At 39.0% G+C, this 17,252-nt stretch overlaps 1 protein-coding gene across 9 annotated transcripts in view; it reads right to left on the bottom strand.

The window, feature by feature from the left end:
• The window catches only part of LOC137864538 (protocadherin alpha-C2-like), a 146,493-nt gene that overhangs the window by 19,342 nt on the left and 109,899 nt on the right, over positions 1 to 17,252 (bottom strand). For all 9 annotated transcript variants that reach the window (XM_068698704.1, XM_068698705.1, XM_068698702.1 and 6 more), the window contains one exon: positions 16,565 to 16,653. In XM_068698704.1, coding sequence (XP_068554805.1) covers positions 16,565 to 16,653 — 89 coding nt within the window. The remainder of the gene's footprint in view (positions 1 to 16,564; positions 16,654 to 17,252) is intronic.

Genomic DNA, 17,252 nt, shown 5'->3' with positions numbered 1-17,252 from the left:
ACTAACAATCTTGGCATCTGAGCTGACCTTTAACCCAACATATAAGGTGAGTCAAAAAAAAAAAAAAAAGAATTTTAAAAATCAAAGGAAAAGAAATAAAAACAAAATAATATTTAAACAAAGAGTTCAAGGAGTTTTTTGTTTTGCTTTTTTTTTTTTTTTTTTTTTTTTAATCAAGCGATATTTGGATGTTTAACTATTTATCTCTGTATATGGGACTGGTAATAATTAGATTTGAAGCAACTTCTCAATTAAAATGTTCTGCCCAGCTCAAAGGAAAGGCTATTGTCATTAAGCCCAAAAGGTAATGCATAGATTTAATTATTCATTTCTTTGATCCCCATCCTGTACCTTAAATGGACCTGTCACACGAGTCCAATGCAGTCTTTTCCACCTTTGCCAGAATCCATCAGAATATTACCCAAAAGTCAGGCAGTAGTATCAAAGACTGCTGAAATGTTGGAAAAAAATAATAATAGTTTGGACATCTAGGCAGTTTGTATCTCTAAGGGAAGACAAGACTGGGCAACCCACACTCCATAGATGAGTTAGAAAAAATACAGGTAACTAGGACTCTCCAAACAGCATTTAAATTGCCTCACCACAGCCTCAGGGCTTTAGTTAACACAAGCAGGAACAGGTAAGAAGATGATTGGTCAACTCACATAAGGAGGGAACAGTCACTTGAGCAGTGAGCTCAATTCCTTTGCTTTCCACAGAAAGCACAGGCTGAACATACACCTAAGGTTTTCACTCATTCTGAGGATTTGGAAGAGAACTTGAGGCAGGATAACCTGTACATTTCAGTGCAAACAGAAAACAATGAGATTTCACGTAAGCCCTGGTCTCATATAAGTCCTAATCTAGGACTACTCTTAGAGCATGGGATGTAGTGGTACACACTGTGTTAGATGAGTTCAGTGGTTCACAGATGCAGTCAAGAAGGGCATGCCAATGCAAGGCTAAGACACCTAGCCATAAGCAGAGCCAGTCATCTGTCTGCTGGGACTGAAATTCCCTATGCTTGGAAAGGAATCCCTGAGGGCAACAAGGCCACTACAGCTTGGTGAGAACAAGCAGCAAAATCTTTGGTTCAGAGAGAACAAAATCTAAATATGTCCTGTGCTCTCCATGCAGATCTTCTGTCCACTTTTTCAAGTAAATAGCAGGATTACAGAAGAAATTTTGTGGACATATAGATGGAGAATTCACCAGATGTGAAGGACTAATACACAAGCATCTTCTCTATACTGAGAAATCATCAGAAAATGTGCAGCTAAAAGGATTAATAGCACAGTAAATAGAGGGGGTGCAGGCAGGAACTCTGCTGATTATTTTTTTTTTAATTTTTCAAGAATTTGGTCTTCATTGTCTACCTGCATTTCTCTAATATTTTATCTGCTCTTTTCTTCTGTTTTTGTCTGTCTTTGGATTGTCATTTTTGTCTTGTGGTTGGGTGGTGGTTTTTTTTTGTTTTTTTTTGAGTAGCCCCAAAGCTGAACAAGAAAGCCAGCTGTGCTGACTGCTGCAGTGCTAATCCATACTTTAGGCTATGCAGAAGCAAGCGAGGGAGCACAATAGGGAGAAGTGTTCAGTATTTTTCCAAGTTTACGGGAATGTGCAGGGGCAATACATGTACATCCAAATACAGGGTAGATGTAATCCACCTGTATCTCCCCTCTAATTTCAGAGACCATAGTCTCCACTGCCGGAGTTCTTTGATCTTCATGCAGATATCTATTCAATATTCTAGTTCATAAATGTATTTCAAAAAATAACGTATTTTAGCAGAATTAACTCTGTCAGGAGGTTACTATACTTTTCAAACTCATTATCAAATCTTCATTTTGTACATAGTTATCTCCTTCATTGTTTGTGTTCTTCATACTCAGATAAATTAAAGTCTTCATCTTCTCTTTTCTCTACAAGATCAGTTTCCTCTTCCTGTCATGTTTTCACAAGGTTCTTTCTCTACAAGTATAATAGGCCTTTGTTCTGAAGATGCAGTTCCACCCAGCTGAATCAAGGCTAGTCTGCAGTATCCCTACCCCTCTCATTGTGCCAGTATTAGTTCCCAGCAGCAGATAATTGAATTGAAACTCAAGCCTACGCAAATCCTTTCAGGCAGAACAACTCCCTGAACCAGCCAGTTCTACTGTCAGAGAAATGATGCTAATCTGGGAGAAGACTAGAATATATGTCAAGAACTAAAAGAAAAAGCAGTACTCAAAATCCCAGACTCAGACTGGTGTAAGTTGATATGGGAGTACACAAAGCCCATCTATTTGGTTCACACTGACTTCCTGAAATGCAGGTGAGATCTTCACTGCTGCAAGCCTTCCTACTTCCGTGCTGGTTGCCTCCGTGCCTCATGGGATACAAGCTGGGTAAGAACAGGGAAGTATTCTATTGTCCCAGGGTTGAAAACTGACTATTATAACAAATCACTTGCAGTAAGCCTGTAACACAGGTTGTACTACAGACATGGGAACAGATCAGATTCCCTGTCCTCCCTCCAAATGCTCCGTTGTGTAGCTTCTCTCCTCCTTCCCCTATACTGCAGCACCTACCACAAAAATAACAAGAATAGCAGCAAAAATCTGTCATGCTCAAGATATCTCTGTGTTTCACAAAGCACAGGGTTTTAGTTTGGTTTCCTAGCAACTCTGTGAGCCAATTTGGCAGCAATTTTAACTCTAGTTAAAATAGGGTTGTTGCTGCTCTTCTCAAATAGATGCTCTAGATTCTTTAACTACCTCCTTCTCTCGTCTTTAATATTAGAGTGGAATGTGCCTGAAGGCCCTCCTGGAAGATTAGTGAAAGCAAACCATGCCCCAGGCAGAAACACCTGCATTTCACTTTTACCTGCATCCTATCCTCTCATGATTTTTCATCTACATGAAGGAACTGTGAAGAGTTCTTAAGCTAGTGTTCATTTTATATTAACCAGGGGAAATGAACAAATGGAAGGAAAATCTGAGTATTAGAGTGAAGTTATTAAAGATCTCCAGTCAGAACTGACCTCACATCACAGATATGAAGGCCCCAGATACAGTTTCTGCAACGTCTATTACAAAAACTTGACATCAGGGAATGGCACAGAGAGAAATACCAAGCAAGAAAAAGGAGGTTAATTGTGAACCTTGATGAAAATTAAGCTTTTAAAATAGTATTTGTTATATAATTTGGAAAATTCACAAAAATGCATCCAGAAATATGCAGTCATAGCATTGGTATGCTATTGGATAGATATTTTACGCTGAGAACAGTTACAAAGTTGACAGAAATGTTCCGAGCTTCACATCACGCGGTCTCACAAATGGCTTCAGACAAGATCAGAAACTGATCTGCATGGATTTGCCCTGCCTGACCCACTAGCCTCCCTGCTAGGGCTGCCAATTAGGTTCATCTGTGATGTTGTTCCCTCTGATGGGGCAAATCGCCAGCAAAGAACTGGATTAGGCTCATCAAATTATTTTGTCTGTCAGCCCAGAGGTGAGTAGTCCTCTTTCCTATTAACAGTTCTCCTAGACAGATCAAGCTGCAGTCTGAAAAGTCTGTACACTGAGACGGATATATGGATTTACAGGTTGGACAAACAGAAATGTATTTTGTTCTGTCTCCAGACTTAACTGCTGAAAATAAGAGTAAGACAGGGATCGGAAGTGGACCACATCATTCTTCATGGAATTCTCTAACCTTGCTTGCCCCACAGAAAATACACTAAATTAAAGCAGAAAAGAAAGCAAAAGGTGATTTTGTTCATGGTGCTTTTTTCTTACAACTGCAGCAAAGTCTTGGAATAACTGAGGCAGATAATCTGAGACTAATGTTATTCATTTATTATAATTCCTCCATATCCAGCTATACATGGGAGACTGCTACCTACCTGGCGTAAATTTGTAGCAAGAACAGGTAATTTTTGCCATGAGGAGATGAGATTACACACAATAACTGGAGAGAATAAATCCCTTGGAAACCTATTGAGTACGGTGGTGCTAGCACACTCCTCCCCTATTTCCACTGATGGCCGATGCATGACACAGCTGCAGGATATTTTTTTTTTTGTTTGGCTTATCCTCCATATGAGACTGAATACATTTGATTTTAGGCATTTGGAAAGGACAGTGCCTACAGTTACAGTCCATCCACTTGCACTGTATGAGATGACAAGGGGAAACAGAAATGGTGTGGTGAACACTGAAGGCAAAGTATTTAGTTACTGTAGTTATTAATTATGACTACTTAAACACCACCAGAGCCACACATCCTTATTCACCAACAAAATGAGGGTCTCTTGCTGCTGAGAGCATGGGAAAGTAATACAGCATGGAATAGTGAAAAACTGAGGGCAGGAGGGAGGAGAAAGTAATTTCCAACTGCAGATGCTGAGATGTGTTTAATGTGTTATGTTCCTCAGTGATGAAAAATCCAGTCTGATTTTGTGTACTAAATGCAGTCCTGTAAGATCTGCAGGCTGTGTTTGAAGGAAAGCTGGGAGAGGAGGTTTTCATTGTGCATTTTTCATTATTATGATAATATTTTAATTCAGGTTTTTCCATTTTTCTACTACTGCCTTTGTTAAAGCTCCTTTAATTTTATTGTCAGAGCTTTCTGCTCTTTTGTTAAAACCAGCTATCATATTCAAGTTATTACGTGTAACAAAGATATCAGAAAATCAAATCATTAGAATTAGAGAAGGTTCAGGCATTCCTTGATTGTTTTTGAGCCCATTCCATGGTTTCTTGATTTCCAAGTGCTTCCCAATGTGTTAAAAATCTGAATGTGAAAAACCTGCTGAAATTACTAGAAGACCAGAGCTTGCCACTTGGAAATAACTAGGTATTTCTTTTTCCAGATTTGAATAACCTAGCTGAGCAGGCAACAGGCCAAGGAGGTGTGATTACAGGATAAGAAGCTATAACCAGAGGCCAGCTCTATCACTGCAGGGAGGAATGCAAGAAGGAAGGAGGGGACCTCTCCTGCTCTTGTCTAAGTGAGCCTAAGGAGATTAAGTGCACAATTAGGTATTTAATCAGTGCCACTCCCAACCAGAGCAGTAGCCTGTCTTGTGTGCGATTCAGTATTATATTCCTGAAATGAAACTTCTGCATGGAGATTGAATTCTCTTTGCAGCCTCTCAAATCCCATCCTGCTGTATGCAACAGGCTCACACAAGTACCCCAAGAGAGCCTGTGAATCCATCAGCACAGAATTTGCTTGCTGGCTGCTACATCTTACTTGCTTTTTCAACAGATCCTTTTCTTAGTCAAAAAAACAAGTCATGGGAGCAGGCACAAGACTACTGCTCCACTAACAACAACAAATGAAGCACTTCCTCTGTTCCTAGTAGAAATCTGGATCAAAATATAAGCAATTTAATTTCATTATATTCAGACCAGTGCCAGTGAACCCTGCTCTAGCTCCAGCCTCTTTGATAGTGGCTGTGTGATTAACAGCTGTTGTTCACAGTTTGGCTTTGGTCATCTCTCAGCAGCTGACTGTCCTGGCACTGCATGTTGAGCTGGGGCACAAGGTCCCACAGCCTCAACAACCCTCCAAGGCTCCCTTGCCTTCTCTGAACCTGTCCCACCTACCTGTGCATGCAGAAGCAGAAACTACTTTTCAAGGCATAAGCACATTGAAAAGCACAGTGATTTCCACAAGACCACAAAGTGTTTGTTTGTTTTCTTCCTAATCAAGCCATTTATTTTGCTAGCTGTGTGTATATGCTAAGGGGGAATGCTTTGAGGGATGGATGACAGTAATTATACAAGGCAAGAGCAAAGAAGCTGTATTCAGATTCATTTCCTCCACAGCCAGAACCTTGATTTTATAAGAATTAAATCCCCATAATGAAGGGGATGCCTCTGCCTGCTTCTGTTGCTGTTCTACACTTCTCATTATACTCTCTGAGTGCACACAAGTAATGACTGAATAATTTCAAACTTTAGCTTGCAAAGTATATTCAGCATCTTCAGGCCGATGTTCTGTAAGCAGTCAGAATACGTGCTGGAAAAATATGCAGTATTGCAATACTGCTTGATCTGCTTTGTGCAGCCCAGCTCTACCCTGGCAGTTAAGCAAGGATATGGCAAAGAGATCAGGGAGATGGAAAAGAGAGAAATGAAGTGGTCAAGGAGAAAGTGAAGCAGCCCCTGCCTGCCTGTTAAAAAGTAGAGCTCATGAGCTGCTGAAGGTCTGACATTGCATACAAATGGCCTGCAAGCACAGCAAAGAAAGGCTGAACCAAAAATCACAGGGTGTTCAGGAAGTCCTGACCTAATGGGTGCTCTGTGGCTCAGGAGGCTGGAGGGGAGCAGGGAAGGACAGCCTTACAGCAGGCTTACCGCTCTGTTCTTTGCTCACCCCTGTTGCAGTGAGAGTGTTTGGGGCAGGGTGGATGCTGATTCTTACCTTTGCCATACAGCACTCTGACAAAAATAACTTTAATTTTTCTGCACCTTGGCTCTTTTCCTTTTTAAAACAGGATACAGATCATTTCCTCTCTCTTGTTTTCCCAGACCTTGTCCTGCTTCCTTAGGTTCCTTAAGGCAAGACTTGTCTTTTGCTATTTCTGTGGGCTTTGTGCCATCCGACCTGAGAGGCACTGCCACACTGCAATATTAATAACAGGCGCCAAAGCAATGTCTGGTTTTATCTCTTTGGATGTGCAGATTACAAAAATAAACACATGAAAAATACATTCATGACCCCTGTGCACAGCAAAGTGCTGCACACAGGCAGACATCCATTAGCGGAAGACGTAGTGTCACAGAGTGGTCTGTATTCCCTTGCCTTCTTTTTTTCTTCCACTGCTTGCAATAGAAATACGTTACAGACCAAAATTTCTTTGAACTGCTTAGAGCCTTGCTTATTTTACCCACTTATTTTCAATCAGTTATTGAATTGTATACATATGCAAGACATACCAGGGTAGACATTCCTCTGAGATCATTAATATCACAGACTGATTTAACAATTATTTTAGTATTTTTTCCTTAAAAAAGATAAAGTTTAAAAAGAAAGATACGGAGACCACAGCAAATAAACACATCAGCAAATGAAAAAAATAAAATAATTTCTAAAAAAATACAATAGGAAAGCACAACAGTAACAAAATAAAGCAGCTGTAAGCTCACGTGGAAGCAATTTGATTACAATCAATTCCCTCAAGTACTGACCAGATAAACACTTGTTCAGCTTATAAATTCTGACAAGATCACAAACCAAGGTAGTACAGCTGTAAGACAGTGATTTTTCTTTTTATTTATTGAAACCTCTGGGAAAATAACAGTAATGGAAATCAAAATCCATATCTTCTCCATAGCTACAGAATTTATCAGTAGGCATGCAAGAAGCTTTGGTATTATTGTAGATATTATTACTAGGATCAGAAAGAAGCACATGCCTGGAGCAATGGACAGTCAGACAAATGAAAAAGTTGCTTAGATCTGAAAATTGGACATGATTTTAATTAGATAAGAATTTCCTTCCAGATGTCTAGGAATCAATCTGGTAAATTTTCAAGAATTGTCCCTCTTTTTGCTTAGTAACAGCGTCATTTGGGGTATTACAAACTTCTAGATGGTATGTTAATCAGGTTGAGAAAGCTGATGAACTAGCTAGAATTTTTGTCCTTTAATTTAAAGGAGTTAACAAGCTACTGGCCATTACAGACATAAGAAAACTAACTGTAATCAAACATTTCAAGAGAGAATCCTTTGTTCTTAAAATGAAGAACAGAGCTAGTAGCAGCTGTTGAATTAAAAATGTTTGTCAGCACAACTGGAACATCCATTTTGAAGAAGCAAAAAATACTATAGGAAAGGATAAATTAGGTAGACCAAGGAGTTACTCTCAATAAACTTTCTTCTAGAACCTAAACATAAAAATTGTAACAAACTAGACCTTACTTGGCAATGCCAGAGCAGAGCCAAGCCCTCTAATGTTAATGATGTAAATCTGCACCAAATGTCAATTCTGAAATTTGTTGTTACTCAACTAGTATGCAGCAAACCCACTGTTTGCTTGCAGTGTGTGATAGTTCCTAGATGTTTTGGACTCACTGTACAAGCACTCCACAGTTCTTGTGCTGATATTTCTGCCCATGAAACCCATGATAGAAACCTCACAGTTGACCTGGAATCTGACTCTGCATCTCCATCCTGCAAGCCCAGGTCCCACTGCTGAATGCCACTGTCATTTGTCTTCTTCCCAGCTCTGCATCACTTAACACCAGCCTTGTGCCCCCTGCTTCCTGGTACTTAGCATCCCAAGTCTAAATGCAGCTCCCAGCCTGCAAGCCACAGCAGGCTTGAAACTATCACTTCCTAGAGCAGCTGGTAACTGCTTCTGCAAAATCTCTTACTTTATCACTCCTTAAAATGACAAAGTCATAAGCTGCAGCAGCTTTTCTCCACTGTCTTCAAACACCTGCTTCATATTACTCTATCACAGAAAACCAGTAGACTCCTGTTTTCTATTACTCTATTTTATTTTAGCTTTTAGAAATTTTATAGGTCTCCTGTGTTTCTCAGCTGGAGCTAGCATCGTTACATGGACCTTTAAGAATACTGGTCTGGAACAAGACCAGCGGAGACACTCCACATCCCATGTGGAGACCAGAAGCTGGACATGGTCCTCTTCAATTTGGGAAATGCAACAACTGGTTCCAGTCTGGAACTATGGACCTGATCTAAATGGAAGAGCTGCATGTGCACAGGGACTTGACTAAATGACAAGATGCACAAATCCATTCTGTGTTGCCTGGTGCTAATGATAAAGATTAATTCCTGTGCCCTAAATCTTTGCAACAGGTGAAATCAAGAATTCTCCAGTTTATGAAGGCATAAACTCTTCCAAGCACATTATTTTTCATGGAAAAATTTAAGTCTTTGACAAATATATCAAATCTTGCCAAGACAAACAGACCAAATGACCACGAGCTTTTTTCAAATTCTGATTAGTCCTTTTTTTCTTACACCAAGTCTTCACTGACTAAGGTATTGCACACTATAAAATCTCTCATCCACCTCACCTAAGTTACCTTATGCTGAAAAGTAGTAGACCCCATGATAAAGACCACATATGCAATTTCAGGTCAGTCATGTTTTTTTGGAGCTAAGAGAAGAAATATAAAATCATGAAAATTAAAATTAACATTAGCCATGTCATGACTGTAGTTTCTGTTAAATACATCTTTCCCTCTTTGCCCACTCAGCTGAACAGAATTGTTCCTATTCTGAACAGTCATCGTCTCTTTAAGAATAATAATCTGAATGTCAAGCTGCATCTATCACACAGAAATTTACAGTTTTCTGACATGTTCTTTTAAAAAATCTCCCTGATTTCAAAATGCTTTTCTTCAGACCAAGCAGATTTTGAAATTCTGTGCTTCCATCAGGCTGTCAGAAATTAGAAGCATTTACCACAATAAATTCTTAGTTCACTGCAAAATGTTGTAAAGGCCATGTGTGGCCAAGTCAGATACTTGCATTTCAGAAAACCTGGAATAACAATACAGAAGGGAGACATAGTGGAGAGATGAGCATGAAGTGACCAGAGTCATTAGGTGGAAGTGTTGAAGAGAAATAAGGAAGAGAGAAAAACACACTTGGCAAACTAGATGTGAAAGGTGTGAAAATGGAGAAAATAGTGAAAAGCAGAAGAGTAAGAAGTACACTGGGAGTGTCCCATGAGTAAAGTGCACTGGATATAGGGGAAAAACTGATGACTGTACATCACTTTGAAGGGCTCAAAGAATGGGTGGAATTAATTTGCGAATTCAATGACCAAGGTCATTGACATGAGATAAAAGAAAGGGGTTTAGCCTTATATGGTCCTAGCAGATTATTTCTATTTCTGTACAGCTTGCTGCTTCACATCTACATGAGAAAGCTGGCACAATTTCCTTCCCTGAACTCTACTGAGCTGGTAGGGATACCACAGTTTTAGAATAATGATTTTAGTGTGGCTTATGGGGATGATTTTTCCATGATTACAATAGGTTTGAATCAAATCTCTGTAATACTTAACCATGTAAGGTTAAGAACTGGTTAAACTTCCTATGACCTTCATTTTTGGGATTTATCAAATCACCGATTTAAAAGCAAATTTTCAAGAGAAACATGAATGACTTGGTTATTCTGTATTTTCTTTACTGACTTCTTTAGATATTACACATTATCACACAGTTTTTCTTAAAAAACAAAGGAATGGTTCTAAGAGCTGGTATTTTGATACGTAGGTATTTCTGGGTTTGAAATTTGCAATTATGAAATTAGATGGAAAATGGGTTATTAATGAAAATAATATATAGTATACAGGTGTGCACAGCTGCATCTTCTAGCTACTTCCATTTTAAATAGCTGCAACATTCTGCAAAAAAAAATAAAAATCCAGATCCCAGTTATGTATTCTGGGTTGCTAATTAGTTATTATCTTTTATAGCTTTAATCAACAAGCTGCTAAAGCTAAGCCATACCAATATTCTGAGCTGTTATTTGTAAATTAACCTTTATCGGTCTCTGAAAAGCAATACTTTTAGGCCCCACACATTCTTTGCACTGTCTGCTTAACTGGTTGAGGAATCTCAATTAGCCTCTTTTTCTGTAGGTATGGAAGGTAAGGAAGGTCATTTGATGAAAGTGAACAGAAACTCGTTGACATTTAGGAAGAAATTGTTCTCCATTTGACCATGATGCAAAGCTATATCGTACGAAATACATTACAGCTGAGGTCTCATATCAGTCAGAGCTGTTATTAGGATCTTTAAACTGAATTTTTAGAAAAATACTTCAGAAGCCAAGAGCCTTTCAACAGTCTTGTGGCCCCCTGTGAGCTTTTACTGGAGAGTTATGCCTGCTGAATTTCAAGAACAGTGTCATAACAGTGAGGGGGTCAAACAGAAAAAAAAAATAGTAATTCCTTTCTGCAGTGATGCTAAGGTGCAGAGAGATCAAATGATTACGCCATGAAAAGAAGAATCTAACTCAGTTCAGAAAGTGTGGCTTTCCGGCCCCTTCACTAGAATTTATTACCCAGTCTCAGCATGCCAATCTTTTTTCCAGTGACCTATTCTCAGTACTCACTTAAGGGTATACTCTGCCCCGTTCCCAATGCTATCTGCCCCCTGTTTTTCCAATTCTTTCCCTCCCCCAGATCCTCTGTGCTTACCTTCCTATTCTTGATTTTTTTCCCGTCCCCCCCCCCCCCCCCCCGATCCCATGCCCTTAGATTTCCCTTTTCAGGTCTCTCCTGCTTACACTTCATGCCCCAGCTCTCATTCATAGAATCACAGAATGGCCTGGGTTGAAAAGGACCTATCATCTAGTTTCAACCCCCCTGCTCTGGGTGGGGTTGCCAAACAACAGAGCAGGCTGCCCACAGCCACATCCAGCCTAGCCTTGAATGCCTCCTTTCCTGTGCTTCTCATGTAGTTCCACTGCAAGTAAGTGTCTACTCCTGAAAGAATGTTCTTGTTCAACTAGAATTAATCTGCTTGAAACACAGAACTGTGTATGCCACAATGTACACTAGGCAGTTGTAACATTTCCCTCTCCCATCAAGGTATTCACTCTGTCACCACTGTTCTTGGTAATTTTTCTTAGAATCCACCTAAGCATCCCCATTCCCTTTAACAACTTCTCCACAGTCATTCCTCCATAACACTGTTCTCTAACCCAAACCAGCACTACAAAACACCCTAGTAAGTCTGACTTTACTTTTCCTATCATTTTGCTTATTTGCCTTATTTCTAATTGCTTCTCATTTAATTATCAGTATTCATCACTTATTCTACAGCCCATGCTTAATCTGCAGACTTCTTCTGCATTCCATCTGGTTGGAACATGGACCGTCCTCTGTGAGAAACAGCAATCTATTCTAGAAGAGCTGCAGCTTCCAATATAAAACCTAAGAGCACACGGAGTCCCTTAGGACAGTCTGAGTGTTCATGGGCATAGAAGATCCCTAACCAGCATGGAAAAAGTGGAAAAGATTGAATTGGGCCAGATGTAAGGAACATCCAGAAAAACAACAGAGAGAGGAAAACTATGAGAGAGACGATCTTCAGATGACAAATATTGAAAGAATCAGGCTTAGGGTGTTGGAACACAAAGAGTTACACATCTTTATATAAAGACTTTATATATACACATGCACACATATGTATCTATTATACAGTCCTCTCCATACCCAGACTTGAACTCTGATTTTCTTGGTTATAATACTCCACTGCCTTGTAAAGTAGCTGTGAAACCCACAGCTAACCTTTCTCACTCTCCTTTTTATTTCTGTCAAGCAACAGCAGTCAGTACCACTACTGCTGTTTACTTGGCCAGTTCAAGGAATAAACACGTGCACCAAGCATGGAAGACTGCCATGCTGAGGTCAGTAGATTCCCATGCAATATAAGTTCTTTTTTTTTTCTTCTTCATAAGAGTACTTTAAAAAGCAAGGCTACAACCCCCTTGCCCAGCTTATTACCTTGGAAAAGGAACAAAAATGACAGAAATTAGAAGAATGTGTCCACTGCAAAATCAGAAGCTTAAAATTGACAAATCTTAAGATTGCATTTGCTTATGCAACTTAATTTACTCCCTTGCACATACTCTTAAGGACAGACACCAAAATCACAGCTTCCTTGAAAGGTCAGTGGGCTGTTTGTCATGGACTTCAAAGATTCCAGTAAGACTCACAGTCTTCAGCACCATGTTTACAAATTTCAGTTGCTTTTCTTTTTTATTTTTTTTTCCCATGAGGTCCATTTGTCTTTTGTTCACACCATTCTCTGATTGGAAGTCTTCCTCCCTCCTCTCCCCAATATATGCAGTGTGTGGTCCAGTGTCTTATTTACTGCATATATACAAAGCCCACATTGAACAGAGGATTTAAAATTCCTCCTGGTTATTTTTCATTGCAAAACCTTATCATTCTCCCGGGTCTTACATGTGCTATTAATGCATCTTCAGACTTTTTTGTAAAGCAACTTGTATTACCAATTCTGTTTTATAGATTAGAGTATGGAGCACAGAGAAATACAAACAGATTTGTCTATGCCCAGTAAGTCTGAGCTCTGAATTATGCATTAGCCTGACTTCTTCAGACATCTGCAGTGTTATATTCAGAGCTAGGCAGCTAAAAAATAAAGTTCACTCAGATTAGTGACCACCTGTAAGAAGTCTGGTATAATTGCCAAATCTGTCAAAGGACATAGAGCAGGAGACAGAAATCTGTCTGTTTCATAGGCTCACTGTGTTGCTTGTGAGGGCCAAATGAGATGCCACAGGGAGCTAAACCCAATGCTATCTTTCACCTAGGGAGATTTTGAGCCTTCTTGTCCCACCTCATTGGGAAGGATCCTGACCACAAACCTACAAACCATTGGATAAGAAAATGTAGACAATTAAAAAATACTAAATCAAGATTTGCTATCCTCTGCATGAGCGTAATATACCGTAAAGTCAATAAATGTGCTGTTCATGCAAATGAGGGCCTGGTTTTGTTTAAATAACATATTTGCTGAAAGATCATGTGATGTTTCAGTGCAGCGATGTCTTGGGAATTAAGGATTTACTGATTTAACACTTGACTTGTTCACCCTTCTTAAAGCATTTCAATGACATCATCTTTGAATGCTCTCATTGATTAACTCTCTGAAAGCGTGTCTGTGAGGCATCTTATCCATGACTATTGAGGATTGCTAAATAATTAATGGTTTAGTGACAACCTGATTGAGATTAATCAATTGACTAAAACAACTGCATGGAGCATGTATGCACAGAACAGGCTTGGAAGTAGTTTATAGTAATTAGAAGCCAAGATCTGCAGCTGCCACTATATTCTGATGGTAAGAGAGATAATAAATAGCCTATCTAGCAGCTTATCTGGACACAGGTGTACACTATTTATTCAAATGATGTTTCAGGAGCAAATTTATTTGTTGGCTTAATCAAGTGTAATTGATCAGAATGAGCTACATCTTTGCATCTGTTGTTTATGTTAACCTGATGAAAAATATCACAAGTCTCGAGCCTCAGCAGTAAAAAAAAAAAGAGTATTGGAAGAAGTATTTGTGGGAAACTGCAGATGTAGCTAACAACTAAAACAGTGTAGTAAATTGCTGAAAATATGATGCATGATCGTGTACTCAAACTATGAATTAACTTAGTAATTTTTATTAATCCTAAGTGAGCTTTCCCTATGAATCATCTGTTTGCTATGAAGGACCAGAGATACTTGTAGCTTTCGCTTACAGAGTAGAGAAGGATACTACTTTAAACTTGCTAAAAAAGGGCTCATTTCAGGGTCAGTAATCTCTTGGGAACAGACAAAGATGAAAAGAGAGTCTTTGCTGTGCAGGAAAAGATATTCTTTCACAAGGAACCTAATTCACAAACACTGGATTAAAAGGGAGCTGTAATTTGTGTGGATACTCTATCATGCCTTTTTAATTAGTCATGCTTTTCTGTATAGCAAAAATATTTCCAGGGGCTGATGGTATTTCTTACAACTTGTTTGGACACATTACTTAGAAATAAAAAAAAAAACACAGAGAAATAATGATTTTTGATGCTAGTCCAAGGACCACTGTAAATAGCCTTTGCACTTGGACTGCCACCTCTCCTGTTGCCCAGCCCCAACGTGCCTCCTGCCAGCTTCTTCCCTCACTCGCCTTACAGTTTCTTCCATTCTTCACAGCCACTGACACTTATGGACGCATGTGTGACGTCTACAGTCATTGTACAAGTGCCTTATTATGTTGTCATGAAGGGAAAGAACACCAGGAGCCAAGAGTTAGTGCTACTCCTCACACTAAGAGATATTCAGGTTCCCAAAGTGAGTCTAAAACAAGAAGACCACAAAAGAAAACCAGAGGGCAGTTAGCGGACAGGTCGCTGTGACCAAAATGCCAACAGACCTCCTCAGAAGGTAGGACCATCCTACTTTTGTATTTACATTCATAAAATCTGCATTAAAAATCTTGATTAACAGCAAGCAAACATCTGAGTGAATTTTTGCATCCATTTTGACCTTGGAATAAGGTAATGCAATAAGCACTCAGTGAAGGATGACTAGTGCAGCTGATGGCCTGGGGAAACCCTCTGTAAAGGTTGGAGTGTACTTGTCGTGACATTTTTGAATGTAAACTAAACAGTTACATACCCTGCATAACATGAACGAGCTGTGTTTTCCTGCAAAACCTGTAACAGATGGAAAACCACAGGATAACCAGATAACTATAGCCTAGGGACCCATTATATCTGATTTCCAAATCTATTTTTGCAGATAGGCCTTCTGCAATACCAATACAGATTCTGCTAGACATCATTAGTGCATGGATATGTTGTAGATGTGAATACAAATTCTGAAGTTGCTCTTCAGTCCTTTATCCAGGTATATATGACATTTAAACCAAAGGGAAAGTTTTGCAGTGAAAATAAATATGTTACAATACAAAAAGTGAGAATATTTTATTGCCTGCATTGCGAAGATATAGGTAATATTTTTTCTAACTCAATCTAGACTCTTATTGACTGCTGTAAACTCATCAGGCAGTTGCTGAATAAATAAAGTTACATCCTAACATGTACTTTTGGTCATTTATTTTGACAAGAAAATTATAATTTTATGTACTAGTCAATGAAAACAGCTAGGAAATGAATGGGAAATTCAACTTGTAACTGCTCAGCAATGGTGATTCATGACCAAGGAGTGAACTAGCATGGAGGGCAAGAAGGCCTGATTGCAGAAAGGGTTAAACTGTCTGGGAGCAGGAATGCCAGGGACAGAATGACTTTGTGTAAGGGAATGAAGTTTCCCTGGGTGATAAGAAGGTGATAGTTGCTGTATAATCTTGTAGCAATGGGCTGAAGTGTCCCATGCCTACACTTACATTATGAATGCTGAGGCAAGTGTATATAAGGAATCAGCTCATGATGCATCTCTGCAGACTCCTTGTAGAACCACTTGTGGTGGTAGGACTCTGTTCAATGCATTGTTCGTTACATTTTATTTTTATATTTAAGCACCAATGTGAGTTCAATTTGCCTCAGTGGGTAAAGAAAATTTACAGAAGAATTTGAAAAACAAACAAACTAACAAACAAACAAACAAAATCATTCAATTTAACTGCAGAAAATAAGAAGAGGCATTCAAACAGACTTGGGTTTGTAAAAATAATGTGGCAAAATTGATAAGATCCTAACCCAGTTTTGCTATTCTTTTGAAATGGAGGACACATCAATCAGCTCTAGACCCAATCATGGGTATTTTGAATCTGAATTCAAACATCAGAAGTGAAACCTGTGGTCACACAAACCAATAACCCGCACAGGTAGGGTGAGAGCTGGGATCAAAGACTCTCATCACCAGAGGTCATATAAGGCAGTAAAGAAAAAGACTTTTTTTTTTTGACTTAATTACTCCACTGTATTTAGAATCCAAAAAGTAATTTACATGAACTTCACTCTGAGAAACAAAACAATAGAAAAAACAAGACTAAGAAGTCTATTTCATTTAACGTTAATTCCCCACACATATTTTGGACTTTTACACTTACCGGGAGTAGCACTGGAGACTGTTGGCCACTGCTGGTCAGGCCCTCCTGGCCCTCCACGTAAGATTCCTGCCTCCTCCATATGCACAGCACTGAATAAGTATATAGCATGGTTAGATTATACAGTACACCTCTGGCTTTATAACATTCCCCTTTCCTGCTACTCTTCAAAGGTCCTAACTTTTTGTCACTGTGCAAGTGCTGCTGTAGTACTGCATCACACTAACAAATTCTACTGGAGCACTGGAGAACTAGCTATTCTGACTTGCTACAAATAATCAAAAAACACAGTTGTGGCATAATTTAAAAAAAAAAACAAACATACCTCCAGGACACTTTGCTTTCAATGGTTGGAAGTTGCTAACAAGGAAGTTGCACCTTCTTTGCTGTTATAATGTATTAACATTAAAGCAAACAATAAAAAGTTTCTTGAATTAGTTCTGAGCTTCTCTAAGTACACTACTCTTATGAACAATTCAGAAGGAATTGTGAACAATTGTGAACAATTCAGAAGGAAACTGCATCACATTAAATTTTATCATGTTATATGGTGAGCACTTGGCTTTGAAAGCATCAGTGCTCCATATTAGCCAGCACCTTATATGGAAGGAAATGAAAAATCTCCTACATTTAATGCAAAACTAGGCCCTTATCTGTGTATGATTTTTAGAAAAACTCAATTCTGTGACTG

Source organism: Anas acuta, chromosome 14 (assembly GCF_963932015.1).
Source record: "Anas acuta chromosome 14, bAnaAcu1.1, whole genome shotgun sequence".
Classification (NCBI taxonomy): domain Eukaryota; kingdom Metazoa; phylum Chordata; class Aves; order Anseriformes; family Anatidae; genus Anas; species Anas acuta.
The sequence above is the reverse complement of the archived record's forward strand: the minus strand, read 5'-3'. Positions and strand labels throughout refer to the sequence as shown.